This window comes from Paramisgurnus dabryanus, chromosome 20 (genome assembly GCF_030506205.2).
Source record: "Paramisgurnus dabryanus chromosome 20, PD_genome_1.1, whole genome shotgun sequence".
NCBI classification, from domain to species: Eukaryota; Metazoa; Chordata; class Actinopteri; order Cypriniformes; family Cobitidae; genus Paramisgurnus; species Paramisgurnus dabryanus.
Window position 1 is genome coordinate 32,675,451 of NC_133356.1, and position 27,181 is coordinate 32,702,631.

Genomic DNA, 27,181 nt, shown 5'->3' on the forward strand with positions numbered 1-27,181 from the left:
ACATTTTCTTTTTGGGCATTTTTTTGTGTTTAATCTTTCTCAGTTGTCTTTAAGTTAATGTTTCAGTTAACAGTTTTTAGTTACAAACAGTTTTTAGCTACAGGAGCAGCATATAGCGCCCTCTCGCGGCTGTAGACGGTAATGTTTTCTACTGGTGCATGTTAGTCAGCTGTAAAGTTGATAAGGTAGTAAAGACGATATTATCTCCTGTCAGTATTGCATGGTGAGCTAATCTTTTAAATACGGTGAGGAGCATCACATTGGTTGGCTGGCCACTCGGAGGACATTGCACTTTTCAGAATAATAAGCTTTGTAATAAATCAAAGCGTTTCAGGGAAGCAGGGCATAAAGGAGCAACAATAATAAACAGTATGTGGAAAATGTGATTAAAATATTTTTAGTTGGTAAATGGACACTAGAACTCAGGGGTCAAAGGTTCTAGGGCCTTGAAATTCAGTACTGTGGCAGTCCGGGGGCCCTCCATTCCAGTTTGAGGTAGACTCACAAATCCAATCGACTTGGCCGTTGAAGAGGATCCTGAGGCCTTCGTGAGCAAGAATGAACTGAATGAAACGCAGTTCTGTGAGTGATTGATGGTGAACTGATTATTGGACAGTTTTAAGCATCATTTGATAGAGTCAATTCCCTGCTCACGTGAATGGAGCTCATTTATTAATTGTGTGTTTTATCTGTCACATTAAGCACTGGCACTTCAATCTTTAAACTTGTATCCAGCAGCAGTTGAATATTTTTCTTAAAATTTAAGTTCTACAAGCTTTGGTTAGGATACACAAAATACAGTTCTGAATATTATACATTTGAGGAAAAGAACCTGTTTGCTGATTACTTAAAATAAAACTTTATTGAGTCATTTCACAAATCATCTGTACATGTGTGTAGTGAAACATGCATATATTGAATAGTATGCAAGTGTACACTTCTGCGCTGACCACATAATGCAATACAGTAAAAGAGTCACTGGATCAATAAACAGATCATGCAAGGACACTGTTAAACAATTATTGTAATTCAACATGCCTGGACCAAAGCCAGTTTGACTGGATATCATATTAAAGGTGTTATATAGGTAAGTTCTAAAAAACAGTTGAAGATAATGTGAGACCATTCATAGAGTTGGCATAACTAGACAAAAAATATAAATTAAGTCATAGAAAACTATATACTTGATTCTTTTTTTGGATGAGGTGCAACAATTAAACCGTGATCTCCAGCTCCATGGCAGTATAGTTCATTTCTTACTTTACATCTCAACATTATTTTTTGATCACTTCTTCTTTCAGTTTCTCTGCAAGGTGTTTTCTTTTCTGCAACTTCTTCTTCTCCTCAACAGACATTTCCTTTTAAAAACAAAAACAACAACAACAAAGACAAACAATAAGTACACATCAACTTAATCACGTACTGAAGCGTACAATTTTGTTGCTTTCATTTGTTTACCTTATGCATCACATCAATAAACATTTATTCTTTGCATTTGTAAAAGTAGAAATAATTTGTTTTATAGTTTGAAAGCACCTAACCCCACCCTAACCAAAGTAAACATAACACAGAGTCCCAAAATTTTTATTGCATGACACTGACACAGAAACAGAATTACAAACAACTCTTGTTACATGTTTTCTAAAGCCATATGATGACTTTACATGAAATGGAACTTAAAGGTGACATAGAATGATTGAATGGGGCATTTATTCTTGTACTGTGATGTGACATGTAGACAAAAAATTTTAGTTTGGGTCTGTAATGCCTTAGAAGCTACCTAAAAACCTCTCTCAGATAGCTCTATTAGGGTGGGGGATTTTAAACAAGTGGTTTTGCACCTATTTGTCTCCCCCTACTGGCTTAACTTGCAATCTCATTACTGATTGGCTGACTTTGCTGCCACTCAAAAAATGTAGCCAATTATTTTAAAGTGGAGGGGCAGTGAGATGCCTGTGATGTCATAAGCATCAGTTTTTCAGATTGAGCTGTTTTCTGGCTGACATTTCTAAAAGAGGAATTTCTATAAGACTGAGATGTTTAGCATGTTTAGCACTTTTTGTATGTTTGTGAATGCGGGTAGACTACCATTATTCAACAAAGACAAGATAAAAATGTTTCTTCATTCTCTGTCCCCTTTAACAAAACTTGCATGCCCACACTAAAATGTTTGCAGCTCCTAGGGTGACAAAACCATTTATGTTGAGGGCCCAATCAGAAAATGTCCATTTATGAGAGCCAAACTTTATCATGTTGATATTAACCATACAAACGAATTATGGCCATTGCCCCTCCAGTTTGGGAACCACTGGCTTAAGGTTACCATACCGTCAAAATCTTACACCGGCCTATGCTTAGTCACGAGACACATGAGATCCAATGCCGATGGTCAGACAATGAAATAAAAGACAAACATAAAAGATACTGGATACAAATGATTGGTAGAAAAATAATTCTTAGCTGGAAGTCAGAGGAGATCCCTCCTTTCAGGAATAGGTAGTAGAACTAGGCAGAGTGGCCGCATTTGAAAATGTGTCTTATAAACACACTAATAAATTATGTCTGTATATGAGAAATGGTCCAGGTACATAGTATATTTGGAAAAAGGACAGGAGCAATCAAATTTATGAAAGAGTGACATGATGTATTACAGATTTTTTCTTTTAATTTATTTTATATTTATTTATTTATTGTGGGGTTTCTGTTGAGTATTATTATTATTATTATTGCATCATTAATCCCCTCTTTGTTTTAATAATGATTAACTAAACATGATCACATGTTTGTATGTCCCTCAACCACACTTTTAAATGACTCCTAAAGGTAGGAAGACTTGTGTTTTCCCTCACTGACAATGGAATACTATTCCAGAAGCTCACTCCCTGGTATGACAGGATGTTCTGTGAAAAGGCAATCCTCCTAAATGCCAAAATCACAATCACCTCTCATAGTGGCTCTAGTCACTCGAGACCCAGCAACACTGCTATCCTTTTGTTTAATAAAATCACTCAGAGGTGGAGGCGCCAGACCATGTATAGCCTTGTAGCTTAGACAGGCTGATTTAAATAATTTGAGATTTTTAAAGTTTAAAAACTTATATTTATCTAAAATTTGACAATGGTCATATGACGAAGGTTTCTTGTGACCAACTTGTGATACAGAACTCAATATGAGCCAGTATCATAGTGTGCAGGAATGTAATCGCTGCTGTTAACTTAATTAATACTTAGTTAAGTAGTTGTTAAGTATTAATAGGAATTGGGTAGGATTAAGGATGTAGAATAAGATGCTGCAGAATCAGGCATTTTAAGTATTAATAAACATACAATATCCCAGTAATATTGATGCTAATAAACAACTGGTTAATAGTGAGAATTGTAAACTACACTAGAGTGTTACCATTATTTTTATTAACTCACCAAAGTATTTAAAGTGATGATACATAAAAAACATGCATTTTAACCTTAGACTTTAAGGGGCGGTTTCTCGGACAGTGATTAGACTAGTCCTAGACTAAAATAAATGTAAGAGCTGTCCAAACTGAAAACAACTTGCACTGACATTTCTTAAAATACATCAGTGCCCTTTGTTTTGCCTCAAAATGCACACAAGTAATGTTTTTAATAGGGCCTGTTTGTTTAAACTAGTAATATTTCCCAAATATAATTGATCTAAGGTCCATACACAGTATTTACTTCAATTGCATCAGAAGTAACTGTATTTAAGTAAGTGATTACTCTTATTTTTCGAGTAATTTAAAGTAATTAAATTACAGTAACTACTTAATTAGTAACTAGTTACAACCAACACTGGTTGTAATATATTGGCTGTTAATAGGTATTGAATTATATAGCCACGTTGTGAATTTAAGCAGTAGGATTGTTTTGGGGGGTTGCTAGTTGTCACCGGGGGAAAACATTTTGATTCTGTACAGATGGTTTGTATATTCTGGAAAGTATTTGAGAATCAATAAAAAAATGTTAATTATAAAAACTAAACCATTGTATTCTGTTGTCTGATTGTATCATAAAGAGGAGGAGGAAGTAGGACTAAAACATGCCAACTGCATGCTGCTATACACACAAAACATACCTAGTGGAGTTGGTAACTAATAATCAGGGCCGCCAATGTGAGGCCCTGGGGCTGAGAGGTTTTGGAGGCCCCCCATCCCCTAAATTTATAGTTTGATTTTTTTAAGTGTAATATCTAAGTAATCTACATCACAAAATGCATTAGTTTCTTTCGAGAAATACAACAGTGAGTTTTCCCTCTTTGAGCCAGAAAACACCATAATATTGTTATTAACATATCACTGAGCCCACTTGAGCATAAACACAAGACACTTTATTTAACAACCACACACAGCAACTTGTGGTGAAAATAAAACCAAAAGTATATATGTTAGCTTTATGTTTATATAGTTTTTGGAATATACAAATTTGCAGAAAATTGCCACTCACTAACTAAATTCTCACAAATAGTTTTAAAAATATAAGAAGTTAAAGTTAGTTTTAAAGTGAAAATGCACTAATGATAACAAAAGATAAGTCTTTATAGACAGAATCTTGTTTTTTAATCAGTTATTTATTTTGTAGGCTATTGAAGATATAGTATGCATTGTATTTACTGTAGTATGTATGCATACATAAGCATGTAAAACGACCAAGTATGAATATGCACAAAACAGACAGGGAACATACCTGTATATAAGATCTTTAGATAATGAGATTATAAATATGAATGGTGCGATCAGGGGATGATCATTTGAGATGGTCTTGTCGTGCTTTGACTTGCACATTTACCGTTGCGTCTCTTTCTCGTCTTTCTAAACCAACAGATGTGTGTACTGTGAGCTAACGTCGTGTCAAACTACATCGCTCCAGCTGCGCACGCGTCACTGATATAAACGCGAGTAAACTTAAACTTTATAAGAACTAACAGCATTATGTGCGGGAACTCCTTTTCTTTATTTGGCGGCACAGTTTCTTGCGCACGTTTAGAGAGACTTCTGCATGCCAGAGACTCAGCTGCACGAGCACAGAGAGAGCGAACGAGCGAGCGCGTGCGCGAAAGAGAGAGAGAGACCTGCACCTCAGTGCTTATTATGAAATTACAGAAATTTCTCTTTCATTTGATGGTGGATTATTTCCCATTTCTCAGTCACACTCAGTCTAACATGCAGGAATGCCAAGTTGACAACGCGCACTTAATTACATTATGCGGAATAGAAAAATCTGTTACGTCTGAAATTTTATTTCACGGTAAGTTACCACGGACCAATCAGCAGCCATGTAACGTGCAATAAGAGTGATTGACAGAAAACCTGACAAGTTACAAAACAATATAAACGTGAACTTGGGAGGCCCCTGAACTTGGGAGGCCCCTGGGCTTCAGCCCAGGTAAGCACGTGCATTAAGGCGGCCTTGCTAATAATAGTAGTAAATGTGTAAAGTAGCATAAAATAGAATTACATAATAAAGCAACAAAAAAACTACCTCAAATGTGTATCTATTTAATGATTGGATTCCACAACTGATAACAACAACAACACAACACATACATACAAGGCAATACAGCGTTTCGTGTAGGTGTAGCAAGTGAACAAACATTTAATCTAAGAAACTTAGTATTGCGCTTCTGATTTGGCTGTGAGATTCGCTGAGAATGAATTGAGAATGAATTGGCTGTGAGAATATTCATTCCAAAATGGCGGCCGTGCTACTGAAGCGCCACCTAGTGACTGATGCCAAAAACAAATGAGAGTTTCCCCTCTTGTGCTTCTATACTCTTTTGGCACTTTTCCATTGCATAGTACCCCATGGTTTAGTTTAGTTTGGGTCAGGTCAGCTCACCTCACTTTGGCGTGGTTAGCTTTTCCATCGAGTTTAGTATCACTTCGGAGTGGGAGAGATTATAGGCGTGTCGTTATATTTGCGCTGCCTACTGCTGTGACATCATACAAGTGAGAGCGTTGTTGTAAATTCCCATACATTTATTTATTTCTCAGTCTGCCACAAAATAAAAATTGGCCACCACAAATAGATGTTTGCACATCGCGTTTATAACTACCTCTGTCTCACATGACAGTTTCTGTACAAACACCCGACCCGTGGCGTCAGTCGACGGCGCTCTGCTGAGCCTCATTCAAGTTGCATTTAAGCATATATAATTCGGACGTGCACGTCGCGAATGTGCCGCCACAAACTGCAAGTCTGGAAAAAACTGTTATGGTGTCCCGGATTCTCAACATGTGGATGTTTTTCATCGCTAAAAGGGTGTTTGGAAACTTATAGCAGAACACAGATAACAACATGTTTGCTTGAGACAGCGCAAGCTAGCAGTAAGCTAAAGCTAATATTTACATTATAGCGATGACGCTTCTCTCAGACCAATCAGTGACCTACAGTGTTTTCGCGTCACGTTTGGTATCAGCTCGGGTCGCTTGGAACCCCAACCGAGGTGGTACCAAAAAAAGTATCGGGTACTACGTACTGCACCCAATGGAAAAGCTCCCAAAAGTAAGCTGACCCGACCCAAACTAAACTAAACCGTGGGGTACTATGCAATGGAAAAGCGCCATTTGTGAGTACTGTACCTGTGTGAGGGGTCTGGGGTCCGGGGTCACAGGAGTTGTATCTGTGGTGTTCTTTAGTGTCTGATCTTTCTTCAGGGCCTGCAGTTTATCTCTCTGTGCCTTCAGATACTCAGAGCGCTGCTGTAGTCCCTCTTCTTCCTACATATACAAACACACACAAACGTAAAACTCAAAATGACATCCTTTTTTTCAGTGTTGAATAATGGCGCAAATAACCATTAATATCACACGTGCAAACAATAGTTAATCACATTGCGTGAATCATTTAAATAATCTCCTCCCATAAATTTTGTGTCTGAAAGGGAAACTGCTAGAAATGCATATGCATAACCAGACCACACATTTTCAGCACTTATTATCAACTGTGCATCTTTAGTAAATCCTGACAGTCATTATTTAATGACAAAATGATGGTTTGTGCTTGCGTAAATCTGGCCCAAAATCACAATGGTTACCGATTCACCAGACTCCTCACTCAACCTCTCCTTCAACAATCTGCGTCACCTGATTTCTAATCACCATCACCTGTTCACAATCACCTGACCGCAGTATAAAAGGACTGCCTCACACTCTCATTCCCTGTCCGTTCACGTTAAACGTACATCTCATCCGAGTGTATCATGAAACTGCCTGGCTCTCCTCCTAAAACCTTTGGATTACAATTATCGCCATTAGCACTATTCGGACGGGATTAGTTTTCCAAACAACGTTTGAGTTTCAACGTGTCCCCCAGGACGTCTGTGTTTTTATGTACCGATTCGGACGGGATTAAAATGATGCAGGCTATTCCAGAGATGGGAGTGTCTGTTTCATGCATTTGGGCGTTGCAGAAGAGCACGTGCTCTGGATACGCATGTTTGTAATGTTTAATATTTTGCTTTAAATGTAAAATTATGACAGAACATGTAATTTATGAATTTAATTTTAACAAATCAAAATAAAATATACAAATCCTACTAAAGTAACATTAGCCTACGTGTTTTATATAACTGTCTGCTTATAATAAACCCAAAGAAATGAAGAAATAATGATTAATAACAATTTATTATCTTTATTAATTAACATTACCATTCCGGAGTTGAAGAACTTTGAACGGAGTTTCTTATAACGTTACTGATATTACAGTGGCCAGTCTTAACAGTGTTTGATATTCAGCTCGTCTTAACTTAATTATTTTATTTTGCCGAATGCGTAAAAACATCCATATCTGAATGAAGAGGACTCAGGAAAAGACCTTACGGCAGATCACGTTGGCCAAAACACGAAATGAACCGCATTTTCAAAAGATATTGCGGGCAAACACAGACATTTGCATCCGGACGGGATTAAATTTCTCAGAGGACCTCTGAGTTAGGCGAAAAACAGTAGGTAAATTGCTCTGGAATTCTTACAGAGGTCGTCAGAGAAAAACACAGACATGGCCGATTCGGACGGGATTAAAAACACAGAGGACCTCTGAGAAGCACCATTTTCTCAGAGGTCCCCCTGTAAAACTAATCCCGTCCGAATAGGGCTATTGTTGGATTGTCTTCATCATCATCATCATTATTGTCTGTCTACTATTGTCTACGTTTAAGGAAAGTGTTCTTTGTTATTCTGTGATTGTCAAGAAGTGTTTGTAGTTGCTTGTTCCACCATCTGCATTCATTCATATCTGCCATTTACCATCCATCACCACTGTGGATTTGTGTTATATGTTTTAATAAACACCATGTTGGTTTTACTTTCGTGTCATCTCCTTCTGTCTACCATAACAACAAGATTTCTGCAAATTCTGGACAAAGGGTAACAACACCGATGATGATCAGATTAACCAATGATTTAGTTTTCTTTAGTCACAACATAATTTCAATAATTACACTTGTGTTATCCCATAGTTTTGATGAACTATATGGAGATATCATACATAAGTGAATATTATTGATTAAGTAACCCTTAAGCAGTAATGTAGTTGAGAAGTGATGTAATGAGATGTCCATACAGATAAAACACATGGAGACAGAATAAATGAGTGAGTTTCTCACAGTGAAACCTTTGGAGCTCTCAGTGTCTCTCAGGCTCTCTGACGTCGTACAGTTGGCAGATGCAGGTGCAGAAACCTTCACAGCAGCTAATTTCTTTTCTTTACCTGTCCAAACATACACACACAATTATGATCAAACACTGATCCCACATTGTTTAGCCAATCAGATGCTTTGAGGCATTTGCTAGCTGTCAATCATTTTGTCTGTGTTTACAGGACAAATGCATGCAGCAAGAATTTAAAGCCCTTTTCACACAGGCATTACGGAAAAAATACGGGAAATGCGTCCGGGATCATTAAACTTTTGGTTTATTCACACTGCCAATGATTTGCCGGAATCTGTGTGTGCGTTCAAACAGATACCATAAATATCTCGGAAAGATACGTGACATGAAGTCCTGCACTTAGTAGTTTCTCAAACATTTCTCAATATATCTTCCTTGGTGTTCATCAGAACAAAGACATTTATATATTTGTAACAACATGAGAGTGAGTAAATGATGACAGAATTTTCATTTTTGGGTGAACTATCCCTTTAAGGGCCGTTCACACTCTAATGATAACTATAACATTAATTATAACAAATATTGCTACAAGCAGCGATACCGGGGTCAAGCCGAACATGGCACAAAATGAATCGTATGTGATGACTGTCATGATTTAAGTTTGCATTATTTTTATGCAAAAATAGCCATTTTTGTGTCTTGAGACCACTAGGTGGTGCTGTGCCGAAACTATAGATGCTGCCTCAGGTCATGACACTAATGACTAGGGCTGTAACGATATCTCGCGTGTCCCATTAAAAAGACCTGCCTAAAATCGATTCTGTGTTTCATGCGCAGCTTGTGTGTGTACTATGGCGTTTTGGTCAGTCAGAAGTCCTTATCAATCTAAAATCATTATGAGTCGGAGTCGTTTATAACGTGCATTTAAAAAAGCAACACTCATTAAACAAAATCATTTAAAATATTCTTCATTATCATGAAAATACCTGAAACAATCGGAAGAACTGTGATATACATATTCCTGTAGACATTTTCTGGAATAGCGTTTGCAAGGCTAATTCTTCTGTTGCACAAAGAGAGTTTCTGCACGAGAGCGCCCTTTGGCTTTTGGATGTGGTGGCATTTCACCATAATTCATTCAAATTCATTAATTGAGAAAACGCGCATTTGCACAATAAATCGTTACACCCCTACTAATGACACATACCAAATTTAGTGTAAATGTGATAAAGCGATACGGAGATATAGCCTCAAATGACTTGACCACTAGGGGGCACTGTCCGAAACAATAGATGGTGACTCGGGTCATGATTGTGATGACACCCACCAAATTTGGTGTAAATACGATAAAGAGATGCGGCGATATAGTCTCAAATCTCTTGACCACTAGGGGGGCCGAAAAGTTTACATGTTGCCGATGAACCATACCAAGTTTTATAACAATACGCAATTGCGTTTATGAAATACTTGAGCCGTTTCTGAATACCAAGTACACCAAACTCGGACTTGTGTCCTTCGTAGTTCGAACTAGCAAGTTCAGACTCAGAAGAACGAACTCCTGACGTGAAATGCATTCTGGGAAACTTGGCTGTCATAAGTCCACACAAGTCTCCTCTGATGCATCCTCGATAAAATGGGTGGATCAAGAACACATCCGGGGATTTTATGTGAACTTGGGCTTGATGCGAACTTTGATTTGGAACAGTACTTGGTCCGCGACTGATGACATTTCACAAGTCCACAAGAACACAAATACAGGCAAGAACCCATATTGAGAAACGGCCTTGAACTTAAAGAAAACATTCAAAATGGCCGACACAGAAAATGGCCGACCAAAAAACATTTTGGAATCTTTTGACTTGGCATGCCTCACCAAGAACTATATTAGTGTCCACATCACTGGACAATAACTTTATGTTAATTCGCCCATGCATGCTGTACCACCGTGTCATCTATCACTTGCAAATAAAGTTTGAATAGATTTGATTGGCTGCCAATGGTTTATCGCACATCAGTTGAAAAAAAAACCATGCTCAAAGTTACCAGCGCTATCATTCATTGTATCTTTATCGTTATAGTAGTGGTGTTAACTCCTCTATTCTCTTTAATAAAAATTTTAAAACTATATTTTTTAGTTATCGTTATAATGTGAACTGCCCTTTATTCTTGTGTTGTGCTTTTTTTTACAATAGCAGCAATAGCCATATTCTGCAAAGTAATGTTGATGATTTTTATTGTAATTTGTTGTATAATTGTACAGTTTAACTGAGAGGAGTTCACAGACACATATGTATATTAGCTCATTTACAATGACTTCAAACGTGAAGATTTCAGAGCTGTGTAAGAGCAACACGGGAGAACAGTAAGACATTGATCTGAATCTCACATGATGAAGTCGGTTTGTCTGAACTCTTCAGTGCTGCAGTATCTGAATCCTTCAGCTCTTGATCTTCTGAAGTGCCATTCATCTGTGGAGAGTTACACAGTCAGTATAGCAGCAGTATTACAGTCACAAGCTCACAGACAGCATGTCTCTTACACTGTTTATTTGCTGTGTCACTGCGGTTCCCTGTAGTGTCTCAGATAAACTGCTGGATGTGGAGGCCACTTCTTCTTTCTCCTCTATCCTGTGAGCTGCCTCCAGCTCATACTCCTCCTTTGACCTCCTGCAGGAGAACACAAATACAGCAATTACATCACTTTAAAATTAAGTGCAATAATGCAATAATCTCATAAATCAATTAAACAATAAAGCATTTTCCTGATATGGTTACTTTCAAAAAAGATTTTGAAGTTTATAGGTTCATTTTAAAGGGTCATATTATGATTTCTTTAATAATGTAAAATAGATCTATGCTGTCCCCAGAGTCTGTATGTGAAGTTCTAGTTCAAAATACCCCACAGATAATTTATTGTAATGTGTTAAAGTTGCTACTTCTTAGATGTGAGCAAAAATGTGCCATTTTTTTGGGTGTGTCCTTTTAAAATGCAAATGAGCTGATGAAATGCAAACACTGATCGTAATTATGGTGGTTTGTCGAAATTGAAATTGTGCTGTCAATTGCTTTCTCTCTCTCTCTCTCTCTGCCCTAAATGGCAGTGTTGTGGTTGGATAGTGGAGATTAAGGGTTGGTATTATTGTAAGTGGACTTGCTATCTACATCACAAAACATGCAAACTGTAGCTATTTAAAAAAAAAGGCAGTTTTAAAAAAATCGGGGCAATTTCGCATCAATTATTGTGGACGTAATGCCTGCGGTATGTCCCAGCTTGTGAGTGAACTAAGGCTTTGTGTAGTAAATGCTGCTCCATCTGAATAGCAGGTGATGGTGATTTACTACTAATCAAAGAACCAGCTTTACTGTCCAGATACGCATGACATCGCATGCGAATTATCATGCATCCCTACTGTATCTCCATCTGCCCTGAAGTACTGTGTTGATCAGCTTTCTTTAGGGTTTACTAGTGATGCAACAAATACACTTAGTTCACGGTTCAATACAATTTTCGGTTATTGTCCACGATTTCGGTTGGGTTTCTGATGCCTTGGCCTATTAAAGTGTTTTAAAATGATTCTATGCTTAGGTAACAGGAACAGTTAGATGTTAAGAAGAAAAAAGAAATTTTTCAACTTGCGCGGAAGACGTGTTTGAGGCAAATAAAAACTATACGCGCGTTTGCATCAATAACAAGCCCTATTTGCGTCATTCACATTGCCCCATGCGAATTTGGATGCATTTGAGGCTTCATTTTAGCAGCCTTCGAGTTGGGACAGGCTTACTTACAAGCAGAGTTAACGCAGCTAGCGCACAGTGACTGGATATCAACTCGCTGTGGCGTTTATAAGCGTGCAGATCACGCGGGCACGCACATTAACAAAAGTGCAGGGAATATAAAACTGACAGATTTGGATGGATAAACCGAAAACCCGCAATTCACATGCGCGTATTGGACCGTGGGGGTCAAACCGAACGGTTCAATATTGTATTGAGAATTGTGGCATCCCTAGCGTTTACAGATATCTTTCCTATATGCTATGTGGCAGATTATGAAACATTGTAGTTTCTTTTGTATAGCTTTCTTTGCTCACATTTACCAAGGGTGCCAATACTTTTGGTCATGACTGTAACTTAAACAAGTGTAACTTAAACTGTAACTTAAATAAGTTGTTTTAACTTCATGCTGCATTTGTTTTTATAGCATACTCGTTCATCATTTAGATTAAGCTGCTTAACTTGAACTGGGGTCTTTATATACTTGGCATCAATCTTTTTTGTTGAGATGCTGTGTGTCAAAAGGTCTGGGCCAGGTGTTGAGGTGAAATTACCTAAGGACCTCCTGAAGAATCTTCATTTCTTGCTTCTCCAATTCACTCATAACATCCACACCATCTGTCAGACACTCAGGCAGTCCACCTACAACATACAAACAGATCACAACTCTGTAAGAGATGACACTTTTGAATTATTTAATTGTGTAGGTCGATATTTCACTGTCTTTACACACAAATCCCCAAAACATTGGATGGCTTCTCCCCCTGATATTGCAAATCCCACGGACACATTTAAGTCTCTTGTGTGGGAACATTTTGGTTTCCAGTAGAGTACAGGAATGGAATTTGTGTTGTAGACAAAGCACGCACAATCTGTCGTAACTGTTTCACAACTGTTTGTGCGTGTGTTGGTGCATGTGCCTGCGTGCGTGCTTGGGTATGTGTGTCAGATCGGGTTAACTGAAGTGTAATGGAAGAGCACGAGAACAAGACGCCTATCTGAGGTAAAAAAAAAACAAATGAGTTTAGTTAAATTCAGATCTTTACACTTTGTTGCTATTTTAATCACAATAGTATTTTGTGATTTGATTTGTTCATATTTGCCTCTTCTGCATGATGTTAAACATGTAAAGTGATGCACAGTCTCTGTCCATCTGTTTTCTTTTTCACAAATAAATAAACACATTTTGACATACATGCTCATGTGAACGAAAACAATTATTATCATTAAAACATGAAATGACGGATAATAATTGATGGCGGAATTTTTAAAGATTAAAAAGTCTAATGCGACCTCTGGTGTGTGTGTGTGTGTGTGTGTGAATGATTACCACTATTAGTTCATTACTGATAATAAACCCACATTATACTCAAATTCATAGATTCATAATACATTTATTTCATGCTTTAACAGTTGACTTCAACAGTAACATTTTCAGCCTTTTAGCTAAGCAGTAATGATATGCATCACCTGCTAAATTGCGTCCCTAAATATCAAACAAGAAACGACAGGATCCACAACCAACAAAGCCTCCAGGCCCAGCCCGCCCTACCCCTCCATCTGAGAGAGCACTCCGACCTCTGCCACAACGTCAGGACAGGGATCCCACCAGCCCTCATCTGCAAGCAGCACTGGTAACCGATATGTTTTGGGTCCCCGCTACAACAGCAGTAACAATCATAAATGTTTACAGAACAAGTGGGAGCCCAATGTCCCTTTAGCTTTCCTTATCTCTGTCTTGATATGTGATAGAAAGACCAATGCCCTTGAGAAGTTAGCACTTGTGAGCATCCGTTCACTAAAGAAGAAAAACTTTTTAGTAAACGATCTTATCACCACTAACAACCTGGACTTCATGATTTTAAATGAAACCTGGTTAGATGACAGCTGACGTAATTGCATTTTTGTAAAGGACTTTTGTTAGAGATTAGATTCAGAGCGATGATCAAAACATACACAGAGTATCAACCGTTTGGCCTTAGTGGATGCTTCAGTGTTTTATAAGTTGGGTAAGAGCACCACCTGGTGGATAATAGCAGAAATAAGGATTGCTGTAAAAACTCGTCATTAGCAGGGAAGCGTTTTCTATTAATTTATGAGTTAATTCCTCAATGGCGGGGAAAGAGTTAACCTAAATGCAAGGATAAGAACGAAGATATCCCAAGGTTAAGCACAGTGAGAAGAGCCTACAAGTCTTCCAAGCATTCACCCATTATTTACCCATAAAGACTTACACCTACACTGTAAAAAGCAAAGATCTTTGCTGCCTTAAATCAACTCAGAGTTGTAATAACTTATAAAATATAGTTGAAAAAAGTCAAATTAATTTTATAAGTTATAAAAACTCATCTGTAGTTATGACAACTCATCTCTAGTCAAGATAAATAAAAGTAAGTTGACATGACTTGTAAATCGGGAGTTGATTCGACAAAAAATTTAACGCAGCAAAGAATTTTTTAGAGTGTCAGTTTAATATATTAAAGTCATTTGTTAATTTAACATTTTGTCTCACTCAGTGCAAACTATGTAGTTTTTTGACTTTAAAATAATGTCTCTAAAATAATTTCAGTGTTTCTGTTAACAACTCTTAACTGGATGAATTCTACTGCTGCTGCAACATGATTAGCCTCCAAACTGCTACAATCACACAAAAAGTCACGTGGTCGGGTCGGAGCACACAGACCCACTACTTACAGACCCACGGGCTACCTTACCTGCTCTGTTGACAAGGTTTTCAAAGGACTCAGTGGCATTCAGTGGTTCTGTCTACGGCCCCACGGCAAGGCTATACAACAACAGTATTTACAACACTGATAACAGACATTTGCGATTTTCAATCACACGGGAGAGACGTAGGCCAGTCTTACATAATGTCGCTTTAAAATATCATAAAACAGCACAAGCACTCTGTTAGTGAACCTGGTCATCAGTAAGCTCGCTACAACCACCATTCTACCATCTAAAAAAGAATAGGGGCACTATATACACCAAACACAAATACTTTTACATACTCAATTTTCATTTTTCTATATTTTTCTAAAAAAGGAAATCACTCAAATCAAATTGCATACTTTTCTATACCTTTTCATACTGCATAGCAATATCTATTATCACATGTAGCTATTTAGAATAATTGAATGATGAAATAAAACAAGCAAGATCCATAACTTTAAATCTAAAGAGGGAGAGTCATTAGTCCCTTTCACACATAGGGCCCTATCTTGCACCCAGCGCAATTGACTTTTTCAGTGACGCATGTATCATTCGTATTTTGCACCGGCGCACAGCGGGTTTTTCCCTCCACAGACGCGCGTCGGCAAACTAGGGAATGAACTTGCGCTCCCTGGGCGGTTCAGCGCAAAAAAGAGGCGTGTTCCGGCGCAAACCATCCCTGATGCTATTTTGCAGTTTCAAAAAACAATTGCGCCACTGACCAAAAAAAAAAGTTTAAAGTCAGTGGTGCGTTGCGCGTGGTTCATTATGCTATTTTAAGGGCGCATGATTGACCATAATGTATAGCGTGCACAACGCGCACACACTTTGTTTTTCTAATCTACACAGATGCAACAGTTATTTTTGCAAATCATAAATTGTTACAATAAAAAATATTAACACATGAGATAAGGGAAATCATTGTGGTGAGCATTGTGGTGATAGTTTTTATTTATTTTGTGTGGCTGCGTTAAAAAAATTCTCATGCAAATAACGATTAAAATATTTTCATAAGTTTGTTGTGTGGCTGTATTACGTTTATTTTATGTAAATAATAATCAAAATGTTTTCATAATAAACCTTAATGTATGTGAACTTGTTTTGTAAGAGTACTTTGGGGTTGGACCTTGCTTGCGTTTCTTGGGTCCGATTTCAAAGCCCCCAAACCCTTTCAGCGGTGAGGGTGGACGCAGCGATGTCCTCTGCTGGCGTCAGGTAATGTGTGGAGGCAGATCCACCTCCCGTTACACGGCGTGCCCGATTTATGCTGGCAAGCTTGGGATTCCCCCTTGACCGTCTCCATTGTAGCGCTTGCCGCAACGTCCTGGGGATGCCAGCTGATGAGACAATTGTGGCTATTTCCTCTCTCACGCCTGTTTAACCTACGCTGATTTGGGCGGGTTTCTCCCATCCCCATACAAAACAACTTCTCTGTCTTTGACTGCTCTTACAAGAACGTGGGTCTCCTCGGCTGTGAACCGCTCCTGGCGTGCGCCTGGTAAATCCGTCATAATAATAGCAACCCGCCATGGAACTTGCGCACTTGCGTTTAAAGGGAATGTTGGATGACGTTCTGATTGGATAGGTTTATTTAAAGTTACGCTCAAACCACACCTATGAATAATGAACCTACTTCATACCAACCCCTTATTGATTTGCGCCTGGCGCAAGAGTTATTTCTCACGCCGGGAAAATAGCAACAGTGCCCAAGATCCGCCCACAAAGTCACTTGCGTTTTGCGCTTCACACTTGCGTTTCAGATCGTTAAAATAGGGCCCAAACACTCTTTACTGGTAAATTGCAGTTAACAGATCATGTGTGAACACAACCTGCGTGTAATTCATGGTAATTTACAGAAATGACTGTGTAAAAAAGGCTGTTTATGTCAGTACCGTTTCTTTCTTTAATGACGTGTAAAGCCTGCAGCTGTAATTCCATGTTCTTCTGAACCATCAGAGAGCGAAACATCTGGAAATCGTCCGTAGCAAGAACTGGCTGAAAAATGGCCTGTAAGACAAGAAACATCTTGTTAGTATCACTGTAAATACTATCATATAACTGATACAGAATTTACACACCAGGTTGAAAATAGATTGTGTCAAGATGAGTAAAAGTGTTTCTTCTGTTTCCATTTATGGGCAGTGAGAAGGACATCAAGCGAGCACCACCACGAACGGCATGCGGTTTTCGCTGCTGAAAAGCTGCTTCTTTACTTTTGTTTATTTGTTTTTTCTTATATCTGTTTATTGCTGTTTACTTCTGTTTATTTTTGCTTGGTGCCACTCTAATTCAAGTATTAAAGGATTACTCCATTTTCTTTCAAAAAAATCCAGATAATTTACTCACCACCATGTCATCCAAAATGTTGATGTATTTCTTTGTTCAATCGAGAAGAAATTATGTTTTTTGAGGAAAACATTCCAGGATTTCTCATTTTAATGGACTTTAATGGACCCCAACACTTAACAGTTTTTTCAACGGAGTTTCAAAGTACTCTAACGATCCCAAACAAGGCATAAAGGTCTAATCTAGCAAAACGATTGGTATTTAAAAAAAAAAACGTATGCACTTCTAAACCACAACTTCTCATCTATCTCCGGTCCTGAAAGCCCCAGTGCGACCTCACGTATTACATCATTACGTCAAGAGGACACGGATGACGTATCGAAACTACGCCCCAGTGTTTACAAGTGTGGAGAAAGAGGACAGTTCGTATGTTGTTGTATGTGGAATGATAATAATTAATGTCTTTGTGTCAGTTTATTGTTTAAAATGGTCCGCAAATGTGCGTTTCATATATGCAACATGTGACCTTTCCACATCATTACGCAATTACGTGAGGTCGCGCTGGTGCATCACAGGACCGGAGATAGATGAGAAGTTCTGGTTTTAAAGTGCAAATTTTTTATTTTTCTTGTAAAAAATGACAATCATTTCCCTATAGATAAGACCCTTATGCCTCATTTGAGAACGTTTAGAGTCTTTTGAAACTCCGTTGAAAAATACTGTTAAGTGTTGAGTTAAGTATTAAGTGTTGGGGTCCATTAAAATGAGAAAAATCCTGGAATGTTTTCCTCAAAAAGCATAATTTCTTCTCGACCGAACAAAGAAAGACACTATTTTTTTCCGGTGCGTTAGCACCATAGCGAGTTGAAAATGATTTAACTTTTCAGAATGCCACATCGAAAGTTCATTGGAAATGAGGAAAGATATACAAGATTAACCCTCAATTGGTCCTTGGGGTCTATATGACCCCAAACGACATTTCATTGGTTAAAAAAAAAGGTTCCATTCATCTCAGAGATGTAAAACTTTGTGACTTTTCCTAAATAATCTATCTTTACATACACAAAAAAACTGGGCTTGATTCGGTTGTTCTAAAGGTATGTAAAAAAATGTTTTTATCAATCTGTCCCTTGGGGTCAATATGACCCCAATTGAAAGTGAATGGGAAATGCAAAAAACATTACTTTTTTTCCATTTGTCAGAAAATAAATATCAATAAATCCAGCATAAATCTGAAAATTTTGACACAGAAATGAAGGCCTGGTACTTGTGCACAAATGCAATGCAAAAAACACATGCTCACACAAACACACACAAATACACACACACACAAACACACACAGGTATGACTGCCACAGCGAGCATTTGCGTGGAATATGGCAAATAAAATCGGTCACAAATGCAGAAAATAACACATAAAGGGGTGTGACCTTATGCACGCACATGTACACTCACAAAAACGCACACACGCACACTCACACAGACACTCACACAGACACACACACAGACACACACACACACACACACACACACACACACACACACACACACACACACACACACACACACACACACGCTCTCTCTCTCTCCTTCTCATGCTCACTCTCTCACGCACACTCTCTCTCTCTCACACACAGACACGCGCACACACACACAAACCAACACACACACACAAACCAACACACACACACAAACCCACACACGCACACACAAACCCACACACGCACACACAAACACATACAACCACACACACACAAACACACACACGCATGACTACCACAGAGAGCATTTTTATAAAATTTGGCAAATAAAATTAGCCACAAATGTAGAAAAAAAGATATAAAGGGGTGTGAACTAATGCACGCACATGTACACTCTCTTTCACACACACACAAACACACACAAACACAGACACACACACATGCTCTCTCTCTCTGCCTCTCACACACATTCTCTCAAGCACACATGCTGGCTCTCTCTCTCTCTCTCCCTCTCTCTCTCTCTTTCTCTCACACACACACACGCGCGCGCATACGCACACACACGAGCGCGCACACGCACACACATGCGCGCACACACACAGACACACACACTTACACTCAGTCAAATTTCTGTGGCATTTTGTAAAAACAGACATTTAAAAATGCATCAAAACTATAAAAAATGACTATTTGAAATAATATTTATTTTTAATATCCTTTCTAATGTTTATATAAACATAAATTTACAAAATATATCACAAAAGTAATGATTTGAGCAGTTGTCCATATCCAGAAAAAATGAATGGGTCTCTATGGGAATCTGACGGTCGAAATGATTTGATTCCTACACTGTAATTCTTTTATGTTTTTTTTCTAAAAACCAATGCCTGAATTCCACACTTCACACCTATATCAATATCTAAAAACAATTTAAATTAAATTTAGATCATAATTTATGTGAATTTTCATAAAAATATGATATTTTTCAGGCAAGCCAATTGTGTAGTTGAGGATTTTAGTGGTAAACAGGTAAAAAAGTACTTCAAATCTCTCAAAACACAGCTTTATTGTATAGATGAGAAGTAAACAAAAAAAATGATATATTATTTGTATTATTGAAAATGTATATTTTTCTTACAATTATGCTTTCAATTTTGGGGTCATATAGACCCCAAGGGCCAGAAGTGTAAACAGAAAATGAGGAGCGTTTGAGGGTTAACATTTTGGAGGATTTTTTCCTGAGAGTAAAAATGAATGTGTGATTTTTTTAAATGTCCTATCAGGTCTCTTGTGTAAATGACTTGATCCTAGCAATTTTCCAAAAAGGAATATATTAAATGTAATAAAATAAAAGTGTGTTAAAGCATTGGTTCTCAAACTTTTTCAGCATGCGGCCCCTCTTGTGTACGGCGCATTACTTCGCGGCCCCCCAAAGAAAATTTATGACAAAAACAAGTTCTAAAATGCAACTGTATATTTAAACTGTATAATTAAGTTTTGTTTAATTAAAATAAGTAGTGTTGTTGGTTATTAGGCTTATTTTTTGGTTTAATTGCAAAGAATGATAAATTAATGTAGTTTATAAAATGTCATAAAACTGGGGCCCCCCTGGCACCATCTCGTGCCCCCCCTCCAGTTTGAGAACCACTGTGTTAAAGGAATAGTCTACCCTTTTGCCATATTAAACTATGTTATTACCTCAACTTAGACAAATTAATACATATCTATCTTTTTTCAATGTGTGCACTGTACAGCGCGTCGTGAATGTGTTAGCATTTAGCCTAGCCCCATTCATTCCTATGGTACCAAACAGGGAAGCCACCAAACACTTCCATGTTTTCCCTATTTAAAGACTGTTACATGAGGAGTTATACCAGTAAGTATGGTGCCACAAAATAAAACTTTTTTTTTGTACCATAGGAATGAATGGGGCTAGGCTAAATGCTAACACATTCACAACGCGCTGTACAGTGCACACATTGAAAAAAGATAGGTATGTATTAATTTGTCTAAGTTGAGGTAATAACATAGTTTAATATGGCAAAAGGGTAGACTATTCCTTTAAAGTAAAAGATCATTGTCACAATTCAAGCTGCATTTCCACTTTACACAAGATTCGGTGTGACTTAAATGCCCTTGAGCTTCCCGGGCACTGCAGTGATTGCTGCCCACTGCTCCAGGTGTGTGTGTGTGTGTGTTCACAACTCACTGGATGGGTTAAATGCAGAGGTCACATTTCGGGTACCATACATTGGTCATTACGTCACTTTCATTTCTAATTGTTAAATAATACAATCTAATATAAAACAACTGCTGATCCCACATGTGTGTAGCATCTTTCTTAGATCATTGTGCTTAAGATGTAGTTGTTACCTTTAATTCCTTCTTGTCTGTTGATCAAATAAAGAAAAATCTGAAATTAGTTTCAGCACCGATCAGAATTGGTCATGGAAAATTGGGATCGGTGCATTACTTATGCACAGGAAGTCACTTTGGATAAAAGTGTTTGCTAAATACATGAATCTAAACATCTAAGAGTTAATAACATAGTAAATAGTTGGTTCTTGTGAGATGTAAAACTATTTTGAGAAATCTTGAAGGATAACATGGGTGTTTGTGAAACATGAGCAGAGTATCCTTACCTGTAAAGTTTTAGATCTGGTTAAAGCTGAAGAAGCTTCTAGAAATTGCTCCTCATGAATCCCAACCTCCTGCATGTAGTTCTCCAGCAACCTCTCCACCTTCATATCACATGTGATATAAAAAAAACAATGTTAGTAAACAATGTAACTGGTCAGTTCAGTTTGATTTTAATGTTCTGCAGCCAGTTGCAAGAAATTCTTTAAGGACAATAAACTTAAAGTTTCCTAAATTTTCCTAACTACGGGTTTTATGCAGCTGGCATTTATTTAATGAAAGTGGATATTTACGGTCTCAAATATGAAAATCTCACCAGATGTTTGTATTGCTGATGGATCTCGGTGTAAGTCAGCTTATTCTCATCTTCATCATCAAACACTAAAACCAAATGAAAAGTTAATATACATCATCTATAACCTCATTTTAAAATGTGAAATAATGTTCAGAGCTGTTATTCGGTATGTCAGAAAGGCCCAAATTAGACCAAACAACAACATTAGTTCATTAACAATGTATGTGTGTGTGTGTGTGTGTGTGTGTGTGTGTGTGTGCGTGCGTGCGTGCGTGCGTGCGTGTGTTTGTGTGTGTACCGTTGTGGGGACAAAGATAGGAATACCAGTATTTTTGTGACCTTGTGGGGACATTTTGATATCCCCATGAGGAAACATGCTTATAAATCAAACAGAATGATGTTTCTTGAAAATGTGAAGTAGGAGAAGGGTTTCGGAGGGGGTGGGGGGCGTTTTGCTTGTTTAAATGCTCATGGATTGACACGAATTGTCATTTTACCATAAAATCATGAATGTGATGCCAATTGTGTTTTAAACAGTAATGACTTTGAGCAATTTAACAGAAAGCAATGAAATATTTAAAAACAGTGTTGCCAGAACACTGCGCTGTCATTCACTCTCTGCCAGGCACTAAATGAATCCTCATCTATCTTAATTATCTTCAGAGAAACAGATTTGTGCCATGGGCTTTTTATCTCTTTAATTGTGCACTGTGTCTATATCTGTCATTACATCAGATCACATGTCATCACCAGATCAGCACGAAAACAATGTGGATTAAACAGATCACATTTTTATAAATTACACTTTTATAAATTACAAAAAGTGTATTGAAAAGGTTTTGCTCATAAATGCATGTAAAATAAAGTAATGTGAACGTGAGATTGTTATACTGTTGCACTGCAAACGCTGTTTTTAATTAGTATTTAAACATTCTTTATGATAGAATTTATTTTTTGTAATATTTTAATAATATGATTTTGGCGGTTATATAGTTCTAATGATGGTGTTCAACTATAACTGTCAGTCTCACGTTTATATTATAACCGTCACACCTTTATCATTGGTCCAAGCATGAAGCCTTAAAGGGGACAGAGAATGAAAAACCATTTTTAACTTGTCTTTGTTGAATAATGGTAGTCTACCCGCATTCACACACATACAAAAAGTGCTAAACATGCTAAACATCTCAGTCTCATAGAAATTCCTCTTTTAGAAATGTCAGCTTTGAGTGGCAGCAAAGTCAGCCAATCAGTAATGAGATTGCAAGTTAAGCCAGTAGGGGGAGCCAAATAGGTGCAAAACCACTTGTTTAAAATCCTCCACCCTAATAGAGCTATCTGAGAGAGGTTTTTAGGAAGCTTCTAAGGCATTACAGACCCAAACAAAAAATTTTTGTCTACATGTCACATCACAGAACAAGGATAAATACTCCGTTCAATCATTCTATGTCACCTTTAAGGCACCCCGGTATCGAGACGTTGTGGTTCAGAGACGTCACCTCTCCAGGACATACCTGAGAGGAACGACTTGAACCATAGAAGCGCTGTGTCAGAGACACCCATAGCCATGAGGGTCGACAGGAGAATTGACCGTGTCAAAAGTGGCAGATAGCTCCACTAAGATCAGCACAGATGATTTGGAGGCCGCCCTTGCCTGCCTTAGGTTTTCAACGACTGAGAGCAGCGCAGTCTCAGTGGAGTGATGCTTTTGAAACCAGATGATTGCTATCCAGGAGGTTATTTTGTGTGAAGAAAGAGGAGAGCTGGTTGAACACCACACGTTCAAGAGTCTTGGCAATGAAGGGCACTGCAGCGGGGTTATCCGAGCCTCTTTAAATGCTACAGGGAAGGTGCCAGTGGAAAGGAATGAATTGATAATGTGGGTGAGAGCAAGAATAACCGACGGAGAGATGGCCTGAAGGAGATTGGTGGGTATGGGATCTAGCGGACAGGTAGTCAGATGGTTAGAAGCAAAGACCTTGGAAACATCCGCTTCAGATAGGAAAGAGAAGGAGGGGAGGAAGCATGTCTCAGAGGTTTGAGCATGCACAAGAAGTGGTGGCTCAGAGAACTGACTGCTGATAGTATTCGTTCTCTTTACAAAGAAGGAAGCAAAATCATGAGTGGTTCAGTCAGATTGAAGGTGGGGGGGCAGGCAGGGGGACAAAGAAGAGTAGAGAATGTCTTGAAGAGAGTGCGAGAGTCAGGTGGGTTGTTGATCTTTGAATGATAGTATTGGGTCTTAGAGGGGACAACCGTGGAGAAGGAGATCTTTTGATCTGCGCCACTTCCTCTCTGCAGCTCTGAGTTTGAAGCGATGCTTATGGAGAACCTCAGATAATATATACATTTTTTTTTTCTTAAACTTATACATGCATGTGTGTGTACTTATATATACATAATTATCATACACAGTACACAAACATATAATATATGATGTAAACAAAAACTTTTATTCTGCAAACGATTAATCGCGATTCATCGATATGCAGCCCTAGGAAAGTTGCTGGTGGTCTGAACAAGGCTTTAGTCATGTGTGAAATTTAATGCAAGACTGTTTGTAATGTTTTTAAAGGAGTGATAAACAGATCCGGGGCAGACACAACATCACAATTTCCTTTGAAATCTCCTTTTGTTTGTAAAAATGTAACTTAAATGCGTGGAAATGAATAAATTCCAATAAACAGCTGTTTAAATAGTAGTCTGCGGAGGCGTTGATCAGAAAATGGTATTCCTTACGTCACAAGTATACAAGCGGATTACTTTTTGATAAATGGAAACTACAATTTAAAGCTACAAACACAAATCACTGATATTCCATGACTTCGACAAATCCCAGAAATTCCATGACCCGTGGGAACCCCGTTTAACGCATGCGCAATGCACAATACCACAGCGCGCAAATGCTAACTGATGAGTTCATCATGTTTTCTTGCGCTTGAATTGACATATTTACACATAATAATCTAATGGTGTGTTTATTCCCATAAACCCAGTCTGTTACATCTTAAATGCATATAAGCAGTTGAGAAATAAAACGCGTGTGTAACTGTATATTGAATCTGTGCACTATTTAAATGTATCGATTGACTGTTTGACGGCTTGTGTTTGTATCCTTGAATGTTTGTCGGCTTGTGTTTGTATCTCTTGACTGTTTGACGGCTTGTGTTTGTATTAACTTACCCGAGCAATTCTTCTCCATGAAGTCTGTGAGCGGGATGATCCACTCCGGGCTGCTGAGATATCCCGCTATGCTCTCGAGCACCCACTCAGTCTCCTCCGCCATGATTGTCACACAAACAACATCACTCTAATGTACACAATATGTATTTCTTGTATTTTAGTTTTGTAGGGCTTTAGACACTTTTATTTGTATATTCCCGCAGAGAAAAACAAACGCCATCTGGAAAGCTGAGGCCCGGATGTGTGCATAATCTGTAACCATAGAAACCCATGACGTCGCAGTTCTGTCCTGCGCTTAGCATGTGAGTGCACGCTGATTGTTGTGTCGTTTAAAGTGATTTTTTTCTCTTTTATTAAAAAATTGTCACAACAAACATCACGCAGGCTTGTACTGCTCACAACCGTGTAGACGGGTACTAAAATCTGCAGTTTTCTAAGGGGAATTTCGGCAGGTCTGCTTTGCATCCAGACCGACGCTTTCTGTGATCGACTTTATAATGTGCTGGGTATGTAATCAGAGTACCGCGAGAGAACAATGGTAAAGGCGGTCCATTTGTTAACATTTCGACTTACTCTCGCGGTACTGTGATGTGATTTGCCGATCGTTCTCCGCAGCGTCGCATAAAAGTGAAACACCTTTTGACTCTGTGGCAAAGTACCAAGCAACATGAGAAGTGGTGGTACGCAAGAGAAAGTGAAGTTAAGCTTGAAAGCCTAAAATATAAAAGTACCAGTACTGCGAGCAGTGTTAGAATTATTTCAAAGATTATGGGGGATCCCCTAGCTGAGATCCCCTCCCGTCATTATAGGGTCGATGTGATTTCACCTAAGATTAACGTTTTAATCAAAGAAACCCCAAATTACCCTTAACTCAAACCATAACCATTTTTACCCCTCAAATTAGTGTAAAATTACCAAGCCCCTAAGGTGACATTGGAGTAAAAAAAATCTAAAGTTTAGTTTTTATGTGCTCACGTGAAACTTTTTATGTGCTCACGCAAAACCTTCATGTGCAGAATTTTTTTTAAGTTTAGTTTCGCGTGCTCACGTGAAAAAAAATAGTTTGAGATAAAAAAAATAAAAGCCCCTAATTATTACTACTACTGAATATAACAATAAATATTCTTAGCATTAACGAGATGAAAATAATCCACAAGCAGAGACATTTACTCGTCTGTCAATTCCCAACAGCGTGAGGCACACTTGAAAATTAATTTATTTCAGAGAGAAATCTTTTGGATTCGTTTATTGCAAAACTGGGACAAATAATAGACCGTGTTGCTTTGCGTGCCACGAGAATCTTAAATTTATGTAGTATTTTAATTTTAATAAAAAAACAAAGGGACTCCTCCCCCCAGTTTATATTTTTGTGCTTATACACTTATTTGCTTAATAGCAGTCATTAAAGCAACACTATGTAGTTTCCATGTAAAAATGACTTACAGCTCCCCATGTGGTTGAAAAGCGCAACAGTGCCTGGTATCAGACACTCTTCTGCAGGCAGGGGGGGGGGCGGGGCTGTGTTTCCTACCCTCCACCACCACTTTCAGAGTGTGCTTGTAGCAGCTAGGAGGCTGCTCAGGTTGCAGCAACAGTACAATTTGTCCAGTTAAAAATTGTTCTATCACTGAAATAATTTTAGAGACATTATTTAAAGGTAAAAAAACTACATAGTGTTGCTTTAAGTTCTGGGACCGGTTGCATAAACCTGGGTACCCATTAACCTGCATAAACCATAAGCCTGGGCAAATTAAGACTGTGTCTTATGAACTAGTCTGACCAACTAGCATTTAGTTAGGGTTAATCATTCTTTCTTTTCAGATTGAAATTATATCAGTCTAAATTTTATGTAACTCACTTAAAACAGATCAGTTTTGAAGAATAAAAGGATGAACTTGTAAATAGTTTATGCAACAGGATAAAAATCCTATAGAAAACTACTAGTTAATACTGCTAATATAAACATCTTATTGAGAATTTGATACACAGACTTTTGATAGTTTGATAGAGCTACTGTCTATTTGTTTTTGTTATTTGTAGTTGAGTTTCCTAATGTACTTGTATTTTTAATAATTCTATATAGCATATATATTTTATCATATATATCTTATTTTTATAAACATTTGCCTGTACTATATATTTCTTGTAAAACTGCTCCAATGCAAACTAGTGAAAAGCGCTAACGTTAGAG

The 27,181-nt window shown here is 38.0% G+C and overlaps 1 protein-coding gene across 1 annotated transcript; it reads right to left on the reverse strand.

The window, feature by feature from the left end:
• Window positions 1-843: 843 nt before the first annotated feature.
• Window positions 844-25,246, reverse strand: cfap36 (cilia and flagella associated protein 36). The gene is made up of 10 exons (XM_065249935.2): window positions 24,991-25,246; window positions 21,829-21,893; window positions 21,518-21,616; window positions 17,001-17,115; window positions 12,951-13,038; window positions 11,163-11,289; window positions 11,010-11,091; window positions 8,620-8,723; window positions 6,596-6,733; window positions 844-1,358 (listed from the first exon to the last, which is right to left on the reverse strand). The coding sequence occupies exons 1-10, from the start codon at window positions 25,091-25,093 to the stop codon at window positions 1,275-1,277; spliced, it is 1,005 nt and encodes a 334-aa protein (XP_065106007.1). The 5' UTR covers window positions 25,094-25,246; the 3' UTR covers window positions 844-1,274.
• Between the last annotated feature and the right edge of the window lie 1,935 nt (window positions 25,247-27,181).